The sequence below is a fragment of the Megascapheus bottae genome, chromosome 17, assembly GCF_031878675.1.
Source record: "Megascapheus bottae isolate mThoBot1 chromosome 17, mThoBot2.hap1, whole genome shotgun sequence".
NCBI lineage: Eukaryota > Metazoa > Chordata > Mammalia > Rodentia > Geomyidae > Megascapheus > Megascapheus bottae.
In genome coordinates, this window is record NC_143525.1 from 46,098,510 (window position 1) to 46,114,573 (window position 16,064).

The 16,064-nt window shown below is 52.3% G+C and overlaps 2 protein-coding genes across 4 annotated transcripts; one reads left to right on the plus strand and one right to left on the minus strand.

The window, feature by feature from the left end:
• Nle1 (notchless homolog 1) lies at window positions 1-8,928 on the plus strand. 2 transcript variants are annotated; one of them, XM_090351244.1, is made up of 13 exons: window positions 1-26; window positions 125-268; window positions 2,300-2,520; window positions 3,227-3,306; window positions 4,114-4,190; window positions 4,324-4,421; window positions 4,754-4,946; window positions 5,585-5,720; window positions 5,852-5,898; window positions 6,443-6,645; window positions 7,838-7,997; window positions 8,091-8,161; window positions 8,599-8,928. In XM_090351244.1, the coding sequence occupies exons 1-13, from the start codon at window positions 15-17 to the stop codon at window positions 8,609-8,611; spliced, it is 1,455 nt and encodes a 484-aa protein (XP_090207370.1). In that variant the 5' UTR covers window positions 1-14; the 3' UTR covers window positions 8,612-8,928. The 2 variants fall into 2 exon arrangements, with proteins under 2 accessions (XP_090207370.1, XP_090207371.1); XM_090351245.1 differs by lacking the exons at window positions 1-26; window positions 125-268 and adding an exon at window positions 428-471.
• A 787-nt stretch (window positions 8,929-9,715) lies between these two features.
• Fndc8 (fibronectin type III domain containing 8) lies at window positions 9,716-16,064 on the minus strand. 2 transcript variants are annotated; one of them, XM_090351247.1, is made up of 4 exons: window positions 15,790-16,064; window positions 12,135-12,504; window positions 10,561-10,797; window positions 9,716-10,178 (listed from the first exon to the last, which is right to left on the minus strand). In XM_090351247.1, exons 1-4 carry the CDS (start codon window positions 15,996-15,998, stop codon window positions 10,026-10,028), a joined length of 969 nt encoding a protein of 322 aa, XP_090207373.1. In that variant the 5' UTR covers window positions 15,999-16,064; the 3' UTR covers window positions 9,716-10,025. The 2 variants fall into 2 exon arrangements, with proteins under 2 accessions (XP_090207373.1, XP_090207372.1); XM_090351246.1 differs by having other exon boundaries at window positions 12,096-12,504.

Genomic DNA, 16,064 nt, shown 5'->3' on the forward strand with positions numbered 1-16,064 from the left:
GCGGGGAAGGCGGCATGGCGGCGGCGGTGGGTGTGCATGCGTGCGGGGCGCCGGGCGGGATCGCGGCTGGGAGTCGAGCGGGAACGGGGGGCTGACTGACTACCACTCCCGCTCGATCGCGCAGGAGGCGGCGGAGGTGCGCGACGTGCAGCGGCTGCTCGTGCAGTTCCAGGATGAGGGCGGCCAGCTGCTGGGCTCCCCGTTCGACGTGCCGGTGGACATCACCCCCGACCGGCTGCAGCTCGTGTGCAACGCGCTGCTGGCGCAGGTGAGGAGGGCGCGGGCCGGGCCGGCGGGGGGCGCGGGCCGGGGCCGCGTGCGGGGCGAGGGGCGCGGGCCGGCGGGGGGCGCGGGCCTGGGCCGCGTGCGGGGCGAGGGGCGCGGGCCGGCGGGGGGCGCGGGCCGGCGGGGGACGCGGGCCGGGGCCGCCCCGGGCAGCCCCGCAGGATGGACCCGGTGAGAAAGCGCCCCGTACGTGCGGAAGGGGCGGCCTCGGGACGGTCCCCCCCGGGCTGGGCGGGGGGACGCCGGCGATCCTCCGATTGCCCCCCATCCCGGCCCCTGGGGAGGGAAGGGAGTCGTTATTACCCTCGCCCGCTGGACGGCGTGGCCTGGCGGAGTCCGTGAGTCACGGGTCGCTGGCACTGTCGGGGGGCCCGGGGGCGGGGGGAGGGGTGAGGTTTGGGGCTGAACCCCTCAGTCTGTCACCAGACTCCTCCGCACGCGGGCCGTTCGCCCCAGGGCTCCTGGTTGGCTCCCTGGGGATGGGGGTGTCACGGGTGGATCACCCGTGAGCTACTGAGGACGGCCCAGATACGGAGGAGAGAGAGGATGAAAGCCATCGGGGGCAGGGAGAGCCTGTTAGGCTTGGTCTCCAGCACAGCCAGCAAAAGACAGGGCAGGAGGAGAGGCGCCAGGTGATGGAGCTGCCAACAGCCGGAGAAAGGCCTAGACCCTTCTATCTGGGGGCGGGTACGGGCATTTGGGATGCAGAGCCCTTACTCTCCGCCCAAGGAAGGCGCTCTACCACTGGAGCCACCCCTCTAGTTCCAGCTTTTTGCTAGCTAATTAGAAATAAGAGTCTCAGATTCGTCTGCCCAGGTTGGCATCAAACCACAATCTTCAAACCTCAGCTTTCTGAGTAGCTGGAATTACAGGCATGCGCCACTATCTGCAGGCTAAACTGTTGAGTGTGTGTTTGTGCGGGCACCCATGTGTGTGCTAGTTAATCCTCTACCACGTACGCCACAGCTCCACTTCCGGGCTTTGCTGGTTTACTGCAGATAAGAGCAGACTTTTCCTGTCCTGCTTGTCTTCCAACTGTGATCCTCAAATCTGGGCCACCTCAATAGCTGGTATTACAGGCAGGGGCCACTAGACTCGGTTTTAAACCGGCTATTTGGATGTTACTTATCCAGGTGATGCTTAGTGTGGTGGCTTGGGGATAGCGACATTTGGACTCTAATCCTGTGTCCTAGAGGTTTTGTTTTGTTGGTCATGGGGCTTGAACTCAGCTCCTGGACGCTGTCCCTGTGCTCTTCAGCTCAAGGCTAGTGCTCTACCACTTTGAACCACAGTGCCACTTCTGGTTTCTGGTGGTTAATTGGAGTCTCATAGACTTTGCTGTCTGGTCTGGCTTCAGACTGGGATTCTCAGATCTGAGCCTTCTGAGTTGCTAGGATTACAGGTGTGAACCACCGCCCAGTTCTTAGCATTCTTTTTAAAAGAACACCAAGGCCAATGTGGTGACTCACGCCTGTAATCCTTGCTATTCAGGAGGCTGAGATCTGAGGATCAAGGTTCAAAGCCAGCCCAGGCACAAAAGGACCTGAGACTCTTATCTCCAATTAACCTCTAGAAAACAGGGAAGAGAAGTGGGCATGTAGCTGAAGGAGTAAGGTAATAGCCTGGAGCTGAAGAGCTCAGGGACAACGCCCAGGCCGAGTTCAAGCCCCATAGTCCACAAAAACAAAACAAAAACACCAAGTCCTGGATTCATCATTAGCATTAGGACATTGAGCTCCCAGCAGTAGTTGCTTTAAGCGTTATTTTAACCCATCAAGTAGGACTATTCGTGTCTACTTCCCAAGATTGTGTTACGTAAAGGCTTTCAAAATGTAGTATGAGTTTCCTGAGATTGTTCTTCAAGGATTATAAAGTGGAGAATAACGTGGTATTCCTGACAGGGTCTCATCACTCACGTGCAATGGGGGATGGATGAGTTCATTGGGCAGGTCCTAGGCAGACAGGCTCCTGCACATGCTTCATGGGAAAGCTGCCCTTTACCATTGTCCTTCAGGAGGATCCTCTGCCCCTGGCTTTCTATGTTCATGACACCGAGATCATCTCCTCGCTGGAGAAGACCCTGGAGGAGTCCCAGGCCGTGGAGACAGAGAAGATTCTTGACATCATCTATCAGCCTCAAGCTGTCTTCAGGGTCCGGGCTGTGACCCGCTGTACCAGCTCCTTGGAGGGTCACAGTGAGGCAGTCATTTCAGTGGCCTTCAGCCCCACTGGAAAGTAAGGGAAGCTGCAGGTTTGTGGAAGGGATGTGTGGATGCAACCTCTGACTCTGGTAGAGAGAGTTATGATTGATGGAGCCTTCAGCTGCCCATCATAGACTTGAGCTCTGGGGGGCAACTTCCAAGTAAAGACTTCCCTAGAGGGATTTGTTTCCCAAAAGCTGAGGATGGGGCTGGGAATGTGGCTTAGTGGTAGAGTGCTTGACTAGCATGCATGAGCAAACAAAGCCAGAAGTGATGCTGTGGCTCAAGTGGTAGAGTGCTAGCCTTGAGTAAAAGAAGCTCAGAGACAACTGCTTGAGAAGAGCCCTCTCGGGTCTTGAGTTCAGGACACTGGAGCTGCAGGCTCAGCTCTACCCCTTCCAAGCTGTGTGAGTGGAATGAGCCTCTCCACCTTTCTGAATTTGTTATTCCTCTGTAAAACTGGGATTCTTCTTCTTCTGTGGGTCTTGGGGCTTGAACTTGGCCTGGGTGTTGTCCCTGAGCTCTTCAGCTCAAGGCTACCATCCTACTCTTGAGCTAAGCCCCACTTCTCATTTTCTAGAGGTTAATTGGAGATAAGAATTTCAGGTCCTTTTGTGCCCGGGCTGGCTTTGAACCTTGACCCTCAAACCTCAGCCTCCTGAGTAGCTGGGATTACAGTCGTGAGCCACGGTGCCCTCTCCCAGGTGGCTTCTGAAACTGCTTTTCTCTCTCTTCCCCAGGTACTTAGCCAGTGGCTCTGGAGACACCACTGTGCGCTTCTGGGATCTCAGCACAGAGACACCACATTTCACTTGCAAGGGTGAGTTGTGCATTTAGTTCTTTGAGGAGGGAGATCTTAACCCAATAGTGGTGGCTAATTCACCAGCTCTTTAGTTCCTGAGAAGGCCTGGGACGGAAGCCAACCCCTTGACATCCAGTTCACAGTTGCCTATGCCCAGGTAGAGACCAGACTCTTGAGCCCACCCAGCCATGTACAGATAAGCAGAAATTGGACCAGACAGTCTGTAGGGGTTATGGGAAGGGGCTAACCAACTGGTAGCTAGGATAATCTGGCTTAACGCCAATGTCTGCCCCTAGGGTTCCCTGACTTTAGCATATATCAGAATCCTCTTGGGAACTTGATGACCTTGTCCTACCCTACCCCCAGTTCACCCCCCCTCCCGAAGCTTTTCTTTCAGTCTGCCTGGGAATCTGCATTTATAACTAGTTTCCATGTGATCCTGCTGGTCTCTGCACCGCTGGGTGAATCCTTATGTGCCATGGACTAGCTGGTTGAGCTTTTGTGAACAAGGCACACCCTAAGTTTCAGTTTTTCCATCTGGGTAATAAGAATCATTCTTGCTTTGCTCCCTACCTTAGAGCTATTGTAAGAGATACAGGGATGGTGCTTGTGGAAAATCCCTTTGTCCCCAGTGTTACCTAAGGGATTACTAGAAAGCAGAGCATTATCTGTGCAGTGAGAGGTCAGGCACTAATGCTGGAGTGTGTTGTCTCTAGGTCTAGAGCACCTAGTCTCCCCATACTGTCTATTGAGGGGTATCACGTGCATTGCTGGATGCTAGAGATAAACATGTGTGGGTCCCCCCTTCCTCCTCTGTTTTCCTAGGACACAGACATTGGGTGCTTAGTATATCCTGGTCCCCAGATGGCAAGAAGCTGGCTTCGGGCTGCAAAAATGGCCAGGTAGGTGGCGTTACAAAGGGCCTCCCTCCCTAGAGTCTTCAGAAGGGGAGAGGAGCGTAGGAAGAAGTGGGGGGGGGGACTTTAGTAGGATAGGATGGAGATGATTGCTACTTAGCGAGTTTCTATCCTTCAGATTCTCCTGTGGGATCCAAGCACAGGGCAGCAGGTGGGCAGGACCCTCTCTGGCCACAGCAAGTGGGTCACGGCCCTGAGCTGGGAGCCTCTCCATGCGTAAGTGACGCCAAGCTGGGGTGAATGAACCAGGAACAGTGCTGCCCACTTCTCTTGGTGACAGGGAGATGCCATCCAGAGGGGATGAGATGGGCCTCCATGCTGGTGACAACTTGGAGGGTAGTAAGGGAAGCCTTCAACGTCCAGACACTACCCTGCAGCTTGGGGGAGACAGAATGTCTCCGGTCCACCTTGCAAGGCAGCCAGCCTTGACCCATCTTGGGCCAGGATGCTGTCTAGAAATCTCTAGACAGAGGCCACCGGCCTCTGAGTTGGAAACAGGAGGTGCTGCAGGCGGACAGATATGAGGGTTTTGTCTCAATTCTCACCAGGAATCCAGAGTGCCGCTATGTGGCCAGCAGCTCCAAGGATGGCAGTGTGCGGGTCTGGGACACGACTGCAGGCCGCTGTGAACGCATCCTCACTGGACACACCCAGTCGGTCACTTGCCTTCGGTGGGGAGGTGATGGGCTTCTATACTCTGCCTCTCAGGACCGCACCATTAAAGTCTGGAGAGCCCATGATGTAAGAGCGGGGGGTGCAGAAGCCCGTCCACACATCTCAGGTCACAGGTGCTGGGGCAGACTTTGTACCCTTAGCAAGTCCCATGCTTCCTGAATGTGAGCTGGGGCACCTAGTCAGAGGAGAGCTGTGCAGGTGTGTTCACCTGTGCCTGACCACATCCAGCCTGCTGTGCTTTCTTATCCAAGGCCAAGGCGTAGAGAAGCTAGTGTCTAGCTCAGATAACCTCGTGTTCTTCTGGGGTTCCGACAGGACAAGCAGTCCCTAACACAGGGGTCCTATGGTTGTCCCACACCGTGGGAATTGCGAGGTCCTGATAGGAAGTCCAGCTCTGGAAAGCACTGGTATAGGGAGCCTGTAGTGCTTTGCAACCTACTGCACCCCAAAGCTAGGTTGGCTGCAGCCCTTTTATATTGATGAACCTCCCTCCCATGAAACAAGCCAGTGCTTTCATTTCACAGAAGAGAGAGACTTGGACCCATGGGGGCCGATTGGATTAAGATCAAGTAGACAAGTGACCCAGTGGGGTCCCGATTCTTGTCTCATGGAGCTACTCTGCCAAGGGTGGAGAGTGGGCTGTGTGTATGTCTTTCCCATCTCCCACTACCTAGGTGTCTTTGACCCGTCTCCCTCTTCCCTAGGGAGTGCTGTGCCGGACTCTTCAAGGCCATGGTCACTGGGTGAACACCATGGCGCTCAGTACTGACTATGCCCTGCGCACGGGGGCCTTTGAACCCGCTGAGGCCACGGTCAACGCCCAGGACCTGCGGGGATCCTGTGAGTGAGCGGGATGCGGCCACGGGCTGCCCGGGCAGGAGCCAGTGCTCCAGTTTAGCGGGCAGGTTCACTGTTGGGGTTGGATCTCCTAATTAGCCTTGTCACTTCTCTCCCGTCTCCGCCGGACACAGTGCAGGAGCTGAAGGAGAGGGCACTGGGCCGGTACAACCTGGTTCGGGTGAGTGTGCAGCTCTGTGCTCCCCAGCTGTGCTCGGTGACCTTAGCCTCTCCTCTGCCTTCCAGCCCCAGCTCAGTGCCACTTCTGAACAGTCCCCGCTTGCAGACCTCAAGTTCCCACACTCGAGGGCCACTTCCTTTGGGGCCTGTTCACGTGTCACAGTTTACACTCCACAGAATACACTCACATGCTCCGAGGTTCAGGGTGACACAGAAGGTAGACTGGGGAGTTTCTCTGGCACGGCCGTCCATTCCTTCTGGAAGGGCCCATTGCTACCAGCAGCTTGTGCCTTTTGCAGAGTTTACCCATCAGTGCATGGGTGTGTGTATGGTAGATAAGTAGAAGTACACGCACCACCCAAGAAAGCACATTCCTTTTGAACACACCTTGCTTTATCTTTATTTTCTTGTCATTTTGGCAGGGACTTTCTTGCTGTCACATGGGAGCTTGTGGCCATGCTAGATCTCATTTCCCCTATCCGTAGCGTCTGTCCCTGGGGTGATAGTGTCTGTCCACCTCTAACATGTTGTGCTTTCTTGCCCAGGGCCAAGGCCCAGAGAGGCTGGTGTCTGGCTCAGATGACTTCACCTTATTCCTGTGGTCCCCAGCAGAGGACAAGAAGCCCCTTGCACGGATGACGGGACACCAGGCCCTCATCAATCAGGTGCTCTTTTCTCCCGACTCCCGCCTGGTGGCCAGCGCCTCCTTTGACAAGTCCATCAAGCTGTGGGATGGCAGGATGGGCAAGTAAGTTGAGGAGCAGAGGTTGTTCTCCTCTTAGCCATGGAGGGGGCTTGGCAATGCCACTCACTGTATCCACAGCCCTGGCAAGGGCTTGGGTTTCCTTATTCTCTTCTTCCTCTTCAATATGTAAACCCCCACCTTGGCATTCAGTAGACACTAAGCATGCTGACTGGTTTCCCATCAAGAGAAATGACGTTAGGACTCGTGGCAGAGGCGGGGTGGGGATACAGTGGGCCCAGAGAGGAAGAAGTGATAGGTGGGTGCGTTTGGTGTGGTCCACACACAGTGAGCGGTCTTGGCATGTCGTGGGAGTTGGATAGAAATGAGAAGTGCAGACCTGTGAGCCAGCTGTGTGCTGCGGGGACACAGTATGCTCAGGAGCCCCCTGAGGGAGAGGCAAGGCATGCACAAGGAGAGAAAAGGAACGAGGAAGAGGGAAACGAACTGATGGGCCTTCATTGTATACTTGAATTCCACAGCTCTTTCAAGGGTAATTTTTTTTTTTTTTTTTTTTTGGTGGGTTATGGGGCTTGAACTCTGGGCCTGGGCGCTGTCCCTGAGCTCTTTAGCGCAAGGCTGCCACCATATCCCTGTAGCCACAGCCCCACTTCCCGTTCTCTAGTGATTAATTGGAGGTAAGAGTCTCTTGGACTTTAGTGCCCAGATTAGCTTTGAACCTGGGATCCTCAGATCTCAGCCTCCTGAGTAGCTAGGATTACAGATGTGACCCGGCTTTTGAAAGATAATTTAGTTCTTCATTAAAATAAGGTTGCTAGGAACCAGTGGCTCACACCAGTGGTTCAAAGGCAGGAAAGTCCCTGAGACTCTTAAATCCAGTAGTTAATCACCAAAAAGCTCAAACTGGAGATGTAGCTCAAGTGATAAGAAATGCTAAGGACAGGGACAGGCTCTGAATTTAGGTCCCAGGACTGGCGCGCGCGCACACCCACACACGCTAAAAAAACCCCCATGAACTAAGGAAACTACGTCTCATAGATGCCTCTGGCTGGTGCACGCAGCCCCAGCTGGGCTATACTGGCTTAAAAGTTCCAGATGGGCCTGGCCTACTGTTAATGCCACCCCAGACTAGTTATGAGCATCGTGATTAAAACGGTCTGGGGCCAGGCAGTTCTCACAGGCAGCCCAGGGGACACGTGTGAAGATCTGTTATCCATGCTCACCTTCCATGGCCCAGGTACCTGGCTTCCCTGCGTGGCCATGTGGGTGCCGTGTACCAGATCGCCTGGTCAGCTGACAGCCGGCTACTGGTCAGTGGCAGCAGTGACAGTACCCTGAAGGTGTGGGACGTGAAGACCCAGAAGCTGGCCGCCGACTTGCCTGGCCACGCAGATGAGGTACGGCTGCCCAGATGGTAGAAGGAGCCGGGATGGTGCCTGGCCCTCCCACCCTCACCACTCCCCCTGCTCCTTCCCCATCCTCTTGTTCAGGTGTATGCTGTGGACTGGAGTCCCGATGGCCAGAGAGTGGCAAGCGGCGGGAAGGACAAATGCCTCCGGATGTGAGTGGGGTGGCAGTCGGGGTACTTGACCCTTCTGTCCTTAGGTTAGTCAGGTGCCCTTTCCCATGGTGTGTGGCGCCATGTTCTGAGCAAGCCGGGGGCCTGCAGGAATTAGGGGGTGGTGAGAGACCCTGGTGACACTCCAGGTGCTTTCCAACACAGTGCAGTTCTCAGTAGAGCACTGGACTAGGGGTCCCGGGCCCTGCACTCCGGCTCGGGTTCTGTAACCACAGGATCTAGTTAATGTGTCTCTTGGGAATTACCAAACCTTTACACTACAGAAGCACTGCTTGGCGGTGGGCATCCGGGGTCTGTCCTGGGGGCCTTGCCATCTGAGGCAGGCTGCACGTGTGTAGCTGTTTACACGGCCAGAAGTCAGACTCAAGGGCCATGGGAGATCCTCAGATCCTCATTCTGATTCCCTCCCTTCCCTGCAGATGGCGGAGATGAACCCTCCCACCGTGCCCCAGCCCTCACTTGCACTCCACTCCTGCAGGGAAGCTACGGCCCGTGCCAATGCCCATGGCTTCTTGACAGACCCCAGAAATGTCCTCCCCACAGGACCGTTGCCTGTGGCTTGAGCGCATGAAGTTGTTATGGAACTCAGCCCCCTGGGCTCCGCTCTGCTTCCTTTGGGGACTAGTAGGGGTAGGAAGGGAAGCCAGGCTGCCTCTGCTGTTGCCCTGGCCTTCTTCCAAGTGTCAGCTCTGTTCAGGCTCAGTCGGATCCCCGGTTCTATGACCAAATAAATAACTTATTTTTATGTGTGCAGGTTGTAATTCCTTATAGAACCTAGGCCCCTCTCTTGCACTGCACGACAGGAAAGCCCCTCTCGCCCCTGGGTCTGTAGAGAGGCCAGGGTCCCACCGGCCCAGCCAGCTCCCGGGGTGCCTCTGCCTCCTCCTGGACCCCAAACACTGTGCTCTCAGCCAGAGAGCCGTCCTGGAGGAGGCGTACATGTGGCCCTGTAAGGTGTCTTACAAGGTAATACAAGTAATCCCCAGTGGGGAGCTTGAGGTTTTGGCCAAGACTACCTCTGTCCATGTCCCTGCTCATCCCACAGGTGGCATGGCTGCTCGGGTAAGACCCTGCATCATCGGAGCAATGGCCAGTTTCTGATCTTCCACTGCTCCACCCCAGCTGTGCTTTTCGGTTCTGTCCATTACCTTGCTTGGCTGGGTAAGAACAGAGGGAGCGTTTGCGTTGTCCTAGTAACCACCAGTCTCTGAAAGATGACATCCTCATATTTTGGATGAGCCATCTGAGCTAGTGGCACTGAAACGGCCATGAGTTGAATCAGACCCTGCCCCAGGGCTGGCACTGCTTGATCCTGGCCGTCCCTCCATCTGTCCAGTCACTGTGGACACTTGTGAAGAGTTGTAGCAGTCTTCTTCACAGACACACACACACACACGCACACACACGTAAATTGCAGATCCCTTTGCCAGCTGCCCTGGCTCCCAGCCACTTACCCGTCTGCACTTAGCCCAGTGTAGGAAGTGGATGCTGCCCACCCAGCAGAGGGTGACCCCAGCATGAAGCGGGGCTGAGGGGTGTGGGACTACCTGCAGTTCTTTAATGAGGGGCCTGGATCCAGCCCAGGTCTGGGGGAAGAGGAAGCCTAGCAGCTGTGGGCAGTGGTTGAGCCTGGCCTGGCCTGAGATCTCTTCCGGGGAGTGGGACTCCCATCTAGCTTTGGCCCCAGCCCAGGAGTGAGATTCCCAGATCCCTGCTGCCAGGCCATGCCCTGGGCTGGCAGGGTGGTCAGCAGTTCTCTGGCATGGTGTTGGTGGTATATCTCGTGGTCCCTGAGGGCCCTGGGCCAAGGCTGGTGGCAGATGATGGGTGTCCTGGGCCCTTCCCCTCAGTAAGGAAATAGGTATTCCAGATCCTCCAGCCTTCGCATGTCCTCCAGCCCTAGAGTCACTGTTCTTCGATGAGGTTCCTTGCGCTGCACGGTGATCTGGATGGGGTTGCACTCAGGGAAGCTGTTGAGGTCAGTGGCCACAGTTGCAAACTGAAGTGAGACAGGAAAACCCATCACAACTCTTTCCCACCCTTTTCTCTCCCCTTTTTTTGTGCTAAGTGACATCTTGGCCTTCCCCAGCCTATCAACTGACAGGAAACAGATCCAAGGAGGTATGACACAAACTCCAGCTGGGTCCAGCCCAAGGACTGCCACCTCCAAACTGACAGCGCCTGGTCATTGAGTAAAGAAGTTCAGACCAGGAACTCTGCAAGATGAGTGTTAGCTTCCTGGTGGGCCCCAGAGTGTCTTAATCCTTAAATCTCCAGGTTGTAGCCTAGTTGATGGCCCAGACAGGAAGGCTTCCAAGGACAAGAGATGTAGGGAGGGGAGGTGTTCTCTGCACTTGACTTCTCCCTGACCTTGGGCTCACCTTGTAGGGCTTGCACCACTTCCCCACCCCAGCTGTGTTGGCTGCACGGACAGTGAGGCAGTAACTTGTATTAGGCTTCAGCTCCATCAGCTTAACCGTGGTACCCAAGATCTTGTTGAAGATCCATGGACGGTTCTTGCCCTTGGACGGCGATTCTTCTTTTTTCTTGGTCATCTCCTGTAACAGGACCTGGTAGAAACTGACCTGCTGCTTGCCCAAGGAATAGGTCCAGGAAATCTAGGGGAGGAGAAAGCCCAAGGCTTCCTCAGACCCGGCCTGCCCTGACCAGAGGCAAAATGTGCCTCTCATGCCTGCCTTCCTGGAGTTCAGGCATGTCTGAAGGAAGTTGGAAGGCACATTGTGTGTGCAGATACCTGCCCTTCGGGTCCAAGGTCAAGCCCACAGCTCTTCTACCCAGGTTGCCCAGTCTGCCTAAACACGTTGGAGTTTCCACAACACTGCAGGTTCCTGGGCCTGCTGTCTCCTGTCTGAATTCCCATTCCCAGTTTCTCTTTCCTCTAAATCAACTTTATTTCCCTTTCTCTTTCCTTTCTTCCCCCCTTCTCTCCCTCCCTTTTTTCCTTTCCATCACGGACACTTTGGCCCAGGGCCTGGCACTGTCCAAAAGCTTTTTTTGCACAAGGTTGGTATTCTATCACTTGGGCCACACCTCCAGTTCCAGCTTTTTGATGGTTAGTTGGAGATTAGAGTCTCCTCTTGTCCACTTGGGCTAGCCTCAAACCTTGACCCTCAGATGTCAGCCACTAGTGCCTGAATGAGAATTTTACATTTCCGTGTGACAGACTCCAAGACTGCCCATCTTGAGACTGCAGCGGGAGAAACACTTCTGGAGCCTATCCAGCAATGGAGCTTCCAGAGTTACCTTTATAAACTGCAAGTCAAATAACTTCCACCGGGCCTGGGGATGTAGCTCAGTGGTAGGCCCTTGCCTCGCTGGTGCTCTGAAGCCCTAGGTTCCATCGCTGAGTTGGGGTGGTGGTGGGGGGGGAGAAACAACTAGATTGATTGACATAGATGCCCTCTGACACACAATGCCACCCAGATTGACCACCCAGAGCCATGTTAGCACCGGCATGTTCCGGCCTCATCCGGACCCTTTAGGGAGGAGTCCCAGGAGGGTTAGCTTTCAACCAGTAAGAAGACAGCAGCAGCGTGAGAAAGTCCATCTCCTGCCCTCCAGTGGCAAGCCTCTCCTGGGTCAGCCACCCAGGGATATGTTTCTCCATCTCTAGATGTTTAGATCCCCAAAAAACAACCCCCCCCAAAAAAAAAAACAACCTTCCATGCCCATTACTGCAACTAGAGGTGTTTCCTTTCCCTCCGAGATCCTAAGGGCTCTTATGTGACTCTCCCGCATTGCCCAGGAAAGCTCTGAGCCCCGTTCCAACTTGCAATGGAGTTCTCTACAGGCATGCCCTCGCCCTCCCTCCCTCCCTTCTGAAACCATGACCTTGAGATCAGGATGCAGGGCTAGCATCTTCACACTCCCCACTCAGCTCGCCGCTGACACCCACCGCCTTTGCCAGGTGCACACCAGCGGCGGGGAAACGCACCACAGCTGTAGAGTCGCTGACGGTGTGCTCACAGATGTAGGGGGCCTCTGGCACATCCATAACCACAGAGGATTCAGAGCGTGTCGAGGACGTGTCTGTGTCCAGCGCGGGGTTGTCAAGGTCCAGCAGGCCCTTGTTAGCCGTCTGGGACTTGGATGTGCTGGGGCAGAGAGCCAGTTCCCCCTTATCTCTGTTCTTGATCATCGTGGTAAAACTGAGCTTGTTCAGCTCACCCTCCAGCATCCCTGCAAAGAAGCTGCTGTTGGGCTGTGTCACGGCCAGTTTGATGGGGTTCAGCAGGGTGGATGAGATGGGGGACATGCTGGTGTCATCAGAGCTGCACTCAGAATCCTCCATTGGTATTGGCTTCCTGGATCAGGAGGGAGAGGGTGGTGGGATAAGAAGAACAGGCTGCTGCCCAAACCCATCCAACCTGAGTACTATACTCTGAACCTATCCAGGTCAGTCTCAAACTGCAGTCCTTTTGCACACACCTTCTGTGTAATTGTGATTACAGGGGCATACCACCATGCCCACCTTGTTTGTTGAGATAGGAATCTTGCTAACTTTTTTTTGTCTCCGCTGGCCTAGAACCTGCTAATCTTTGTCTTCTAAGATTCTAGGTGTGTGCCATACCTGGATGAGATGCTGCCTTTTTTTTTTTTCTTCCTTTTTTCCATTGGTCACAGGGCTTGAACTCAAGGCCTGGGCGCTGTTCCTGACCTCTTTTTGCTTAAGAATCGAACTCTACCAATTGCACCACAGCACCACTTCCAGTTTTCTTTTTCTTTTTTTTTTTTTTTGCCAGACCTGGGCCTTGAGCTCACGATCTGAGCACTGTCCTTGGGCTTTCTCAAGGCTAGAGCTCTACCACTTGGGCCTCAGCACCACTTCCAGCTTTTTTTCTATGTATGTGGTACGCAGGAATCAAATCCTAGTCTTTGTGCATGCTAGGCAAGCACTCTACCACTAGGCCAAACTCCCAGCCCACTTCCAGTTTGTTTGTTTTTTGTTTGTATTTTTTTGCCAGTCCTGGGCTTGAGCTCAGGGCCTGAGCACTGTCCTTTGATTTTTCTCAAGGCTAGAACTCTACCACTTGAGCCTCAGCACCACTTCTGGCTTTTTCAAAGTATGTGGTACCAAGGAATTGAACCCGGGTCTTCGTGCATGCTAGGCAAGCACTCTACCACTAGGCCAAACTCCCGGCCCCAGAATTTGCATTTTTAATAAGATCTTTGAATGGATTCTGATGTAGATGTTCTGAGATCCACAATTTGAGAGGCTACTAAAACTTTTAAGTTATCCCTCCAAAGTGGGAACTCTGGGGAGTTCTACTGGAATGTGAACAGTATCTACAAAATCTAAAAAGTAATGAACATATTTACTATTATTTATTTACCATCTAATATTTAATATAATTTATGTTTGCATATTAAATATTAATGTAAGTTATGCCTGTACTTTAATAACACCTAATAATACTAATACACAACATGTAAATTTAATTGTAGGTTATACGCAATGTATGTAAATATATAATTTTATGTATGATTTAATTGTCTAAGTTATATATAATACGTTTATTGGATGAATGCTCAATGTTTTTTTTAACTATGAAACATTTTAGATCTACACACAAAGAGTAACATATTAAGCTTCCATTTACTGCTCGTGCTGCTTCAGAAATAAAACCCACTTAGCATAGCTGGTCCCCTCTGGACATTTCTCTTCCTTGCCACAATGTACACCCTCTCTTCAGAGGTAATAGAGTGTTTTTAAAAATTTTCTATTTATCATTCACTGTGTGTCTTTTTATGTCTGTTACATATGTATGTTAACCCTAGACAAGATCTACTGTTTTGTGTGGCTTCAAACAATCCATAAATAAAAAGTATTCTCCAGTACATCTCCATCGGCAGCTTGCTTCTTGTCTCTCGTTGTTGCTCTCATTCATCTGTATCGACATATCTAGCACTAGTTCTGTCAGGTTTCACCATTTTAACTGCTTTATATGTTTTTCTTTGCATAGATATTTGTATGATTGCCAGTTATTTGCTTTTGCAATGAAAAAAATATTGTACATAATTTCTCACTATTTAAATATTTTACACAGGTGAAGTGCTTCAATAAAATTCTTTAAAAACAAAATCTTGACCCAAAGGAAGAAATGCCTAGCGGATGGCCACTGGCTGTATTCTTAAATCCACACACAACTAAAATGTCTCAAAGGGCTGTGCACTGGTGGCTCACATCTGTAATCCCGGCTGCTCAGGAGGCTGAAATCTGAGGATGTTAGTTGGAAGCCAGATTGGACAGGAAAGTTCTCAAGCCTCAATCTCAATTGTGTTAAGTAAAATCAGGTTCAGAGAGGACCAGAAATGGGGCCTAGTGGTAGAGTGCTTGCCTAGCATGCACGAAGACCCAGATTTGATTCTTCATAGTACATTCACAGAGAAAGCTGGAAGTGGTGCTATGGCTCAAGTGGTAGAGCACTGGCCTCGAGAGAGAGAGAAAAAAAATCCAAGGACAGTGCTTAGGCTCTGAGTTTAAGTCCCAGGACTGGCAAAAAGTAAGAACTGGGCACAGTGGCTCACGCCTATAATCCTAGGTACTCAGGAGGCTGAGATGTGAGGATCGAGGTCCAAAGCCAGTTCGGGCACAAAAGAACCTGAGACTCTTATCTCCAATTAACCCTAGAAAATGGAAAGTGGGGCTTGGCTCAAGGGCAGGGTGGTAGCCTTGTACTGAAGAGCTCAGGGACAGCGCCCAGGCCCAGGGGTAGGACAGTAGGCTTGAGCTGAAGAACTCTGGGACATCACCCAGGGTGAGTTCAAGCCCCAATGACCCACAAAAGAAAGAAAGAAAAATAAATAAATAAATAAATAAAGAGGCTCAGAAATACAAATTGCTCACTTTTTTTTCCTCCATGGAGAAGTTAGTTCTAAAATGCAAATGTAAGGGGCCGGGAGTTTGGCCTAGTGGTTAAAGTGCTTGCCTAGCATGCACGAAGACCCGGGTTCGATTCCTTGGTACCACATACATACAAAAAAGCCGGAAGTGGTGCTGAGGCTCAAGTGGTAGAGCTCTAGCCTTGAGAAAGTCCAAGGACAGTGCTCAGGCCCTGAGCTCAAGCCCAGGACTGGCAAAAAAATAAATAAATAAATAAATAAAATAAAATGCAAACATAAGATAACATACAAGGCTGTATGCATTTACAAACAGACTGAAGGGCATTATCATTAGTGGAGAAGTTCAAGGGTATAACTCCTTTGAATACCCAGGAAGCTGAAACACTTTCTGAGTGAGAGAAGGAAGGGAGAGCAAATGCAGTCATTATATTCAATGTACTCTATGTAAAACAAATTGAACTATGTAACTTGAGGGGACAATTATGGGAAGGCTGGCATTGATCGAGAAGCAGTGTACTCTCAAATAAAAATAATTAAAACCTGAAACCCTCTCCCTAATCTCTAAGGTCTCCTAGAACCAGCAGCCCACATGAGTTGAGAATACACCTCAGGTCCAACCTGCACACCTGCTCCTCCCAGAGACTGCAGAGAGGAGGCAAGACCTTCCCCGCATCCTTTCTTCCTAACACCAGCCCTGGCTTCAGCCTTAGGAAGGAAGGGAGGTCTGGATTTTATTTGTCTCTTACTCAAAATTGATGTTATCTTGCTCCAGTAAGGTAACCAAACTGCCTCTTGAGGGAAGCGGGAGTCCTTTGGTGGCAACGGTCCGTTTCATGAACTTGGGATTTGGAAAGGGCTTCGGCAGCTGTTCTAGTGCATTTATGACATGGAGGGTTTCCTTCTTCATTGTGGCTTCCTCCCCATCCCCCACTTTATAGAGCGCCTCAGATGCCATCTGCTTTGTTGGGGTCCACAGCCGTGAGCATGCAGGACAACCCAGCTGACAGGAAGCAGAGAGAAA

What these genes read in the sequence shown, in the direction of transcription:
- Nle1 (XM_090351244.1), top strand. An exon ending in ACCACATTTCACTTGCAAGG is followed by an intron (nt 3,307 to 4,113) that starts GTGAGTTGTGCA and finishes CTGTTTTCCTAG; the next exon opens with GACACAGACATTGGGTGCTT. An exon ending in GCCGGTACAACCTGGTTCGG is followed by an intron (nt 5,899 to 6,442) that starts GTGAGTGTGCAG and finishes TTTCTTGCCCAG; the next exon opens with GGCCAAGGCCCAGAGAGGCT.
- Fndc8 (XM_090351246.1), bottom strand. Translation starts at nt 15,998, where the DNA reads ATGGCATCTGAGGCGCTCTATAAAGTGGGGGATGGGGAGGAAGCCACA. An exon ending in GTGTGCACCTGGCAAAGGCG is followed by an intron (nt 10,798 to 12,095) that starts GTGGGTGTCAGC and finishes CTCCTCCCCTAG; the next exon opens with ATTTCCTGGACCTATTCCTT. An exon ending in AGTGGTGCAAGCCCTACAAG is followed by an intron (nt 10,179 to 10,560) that starts GTGAGCCCAAGG and finishes GTCTCACTTCAG; the next exon opens with TTTGCAACTGTGGCCACTGA.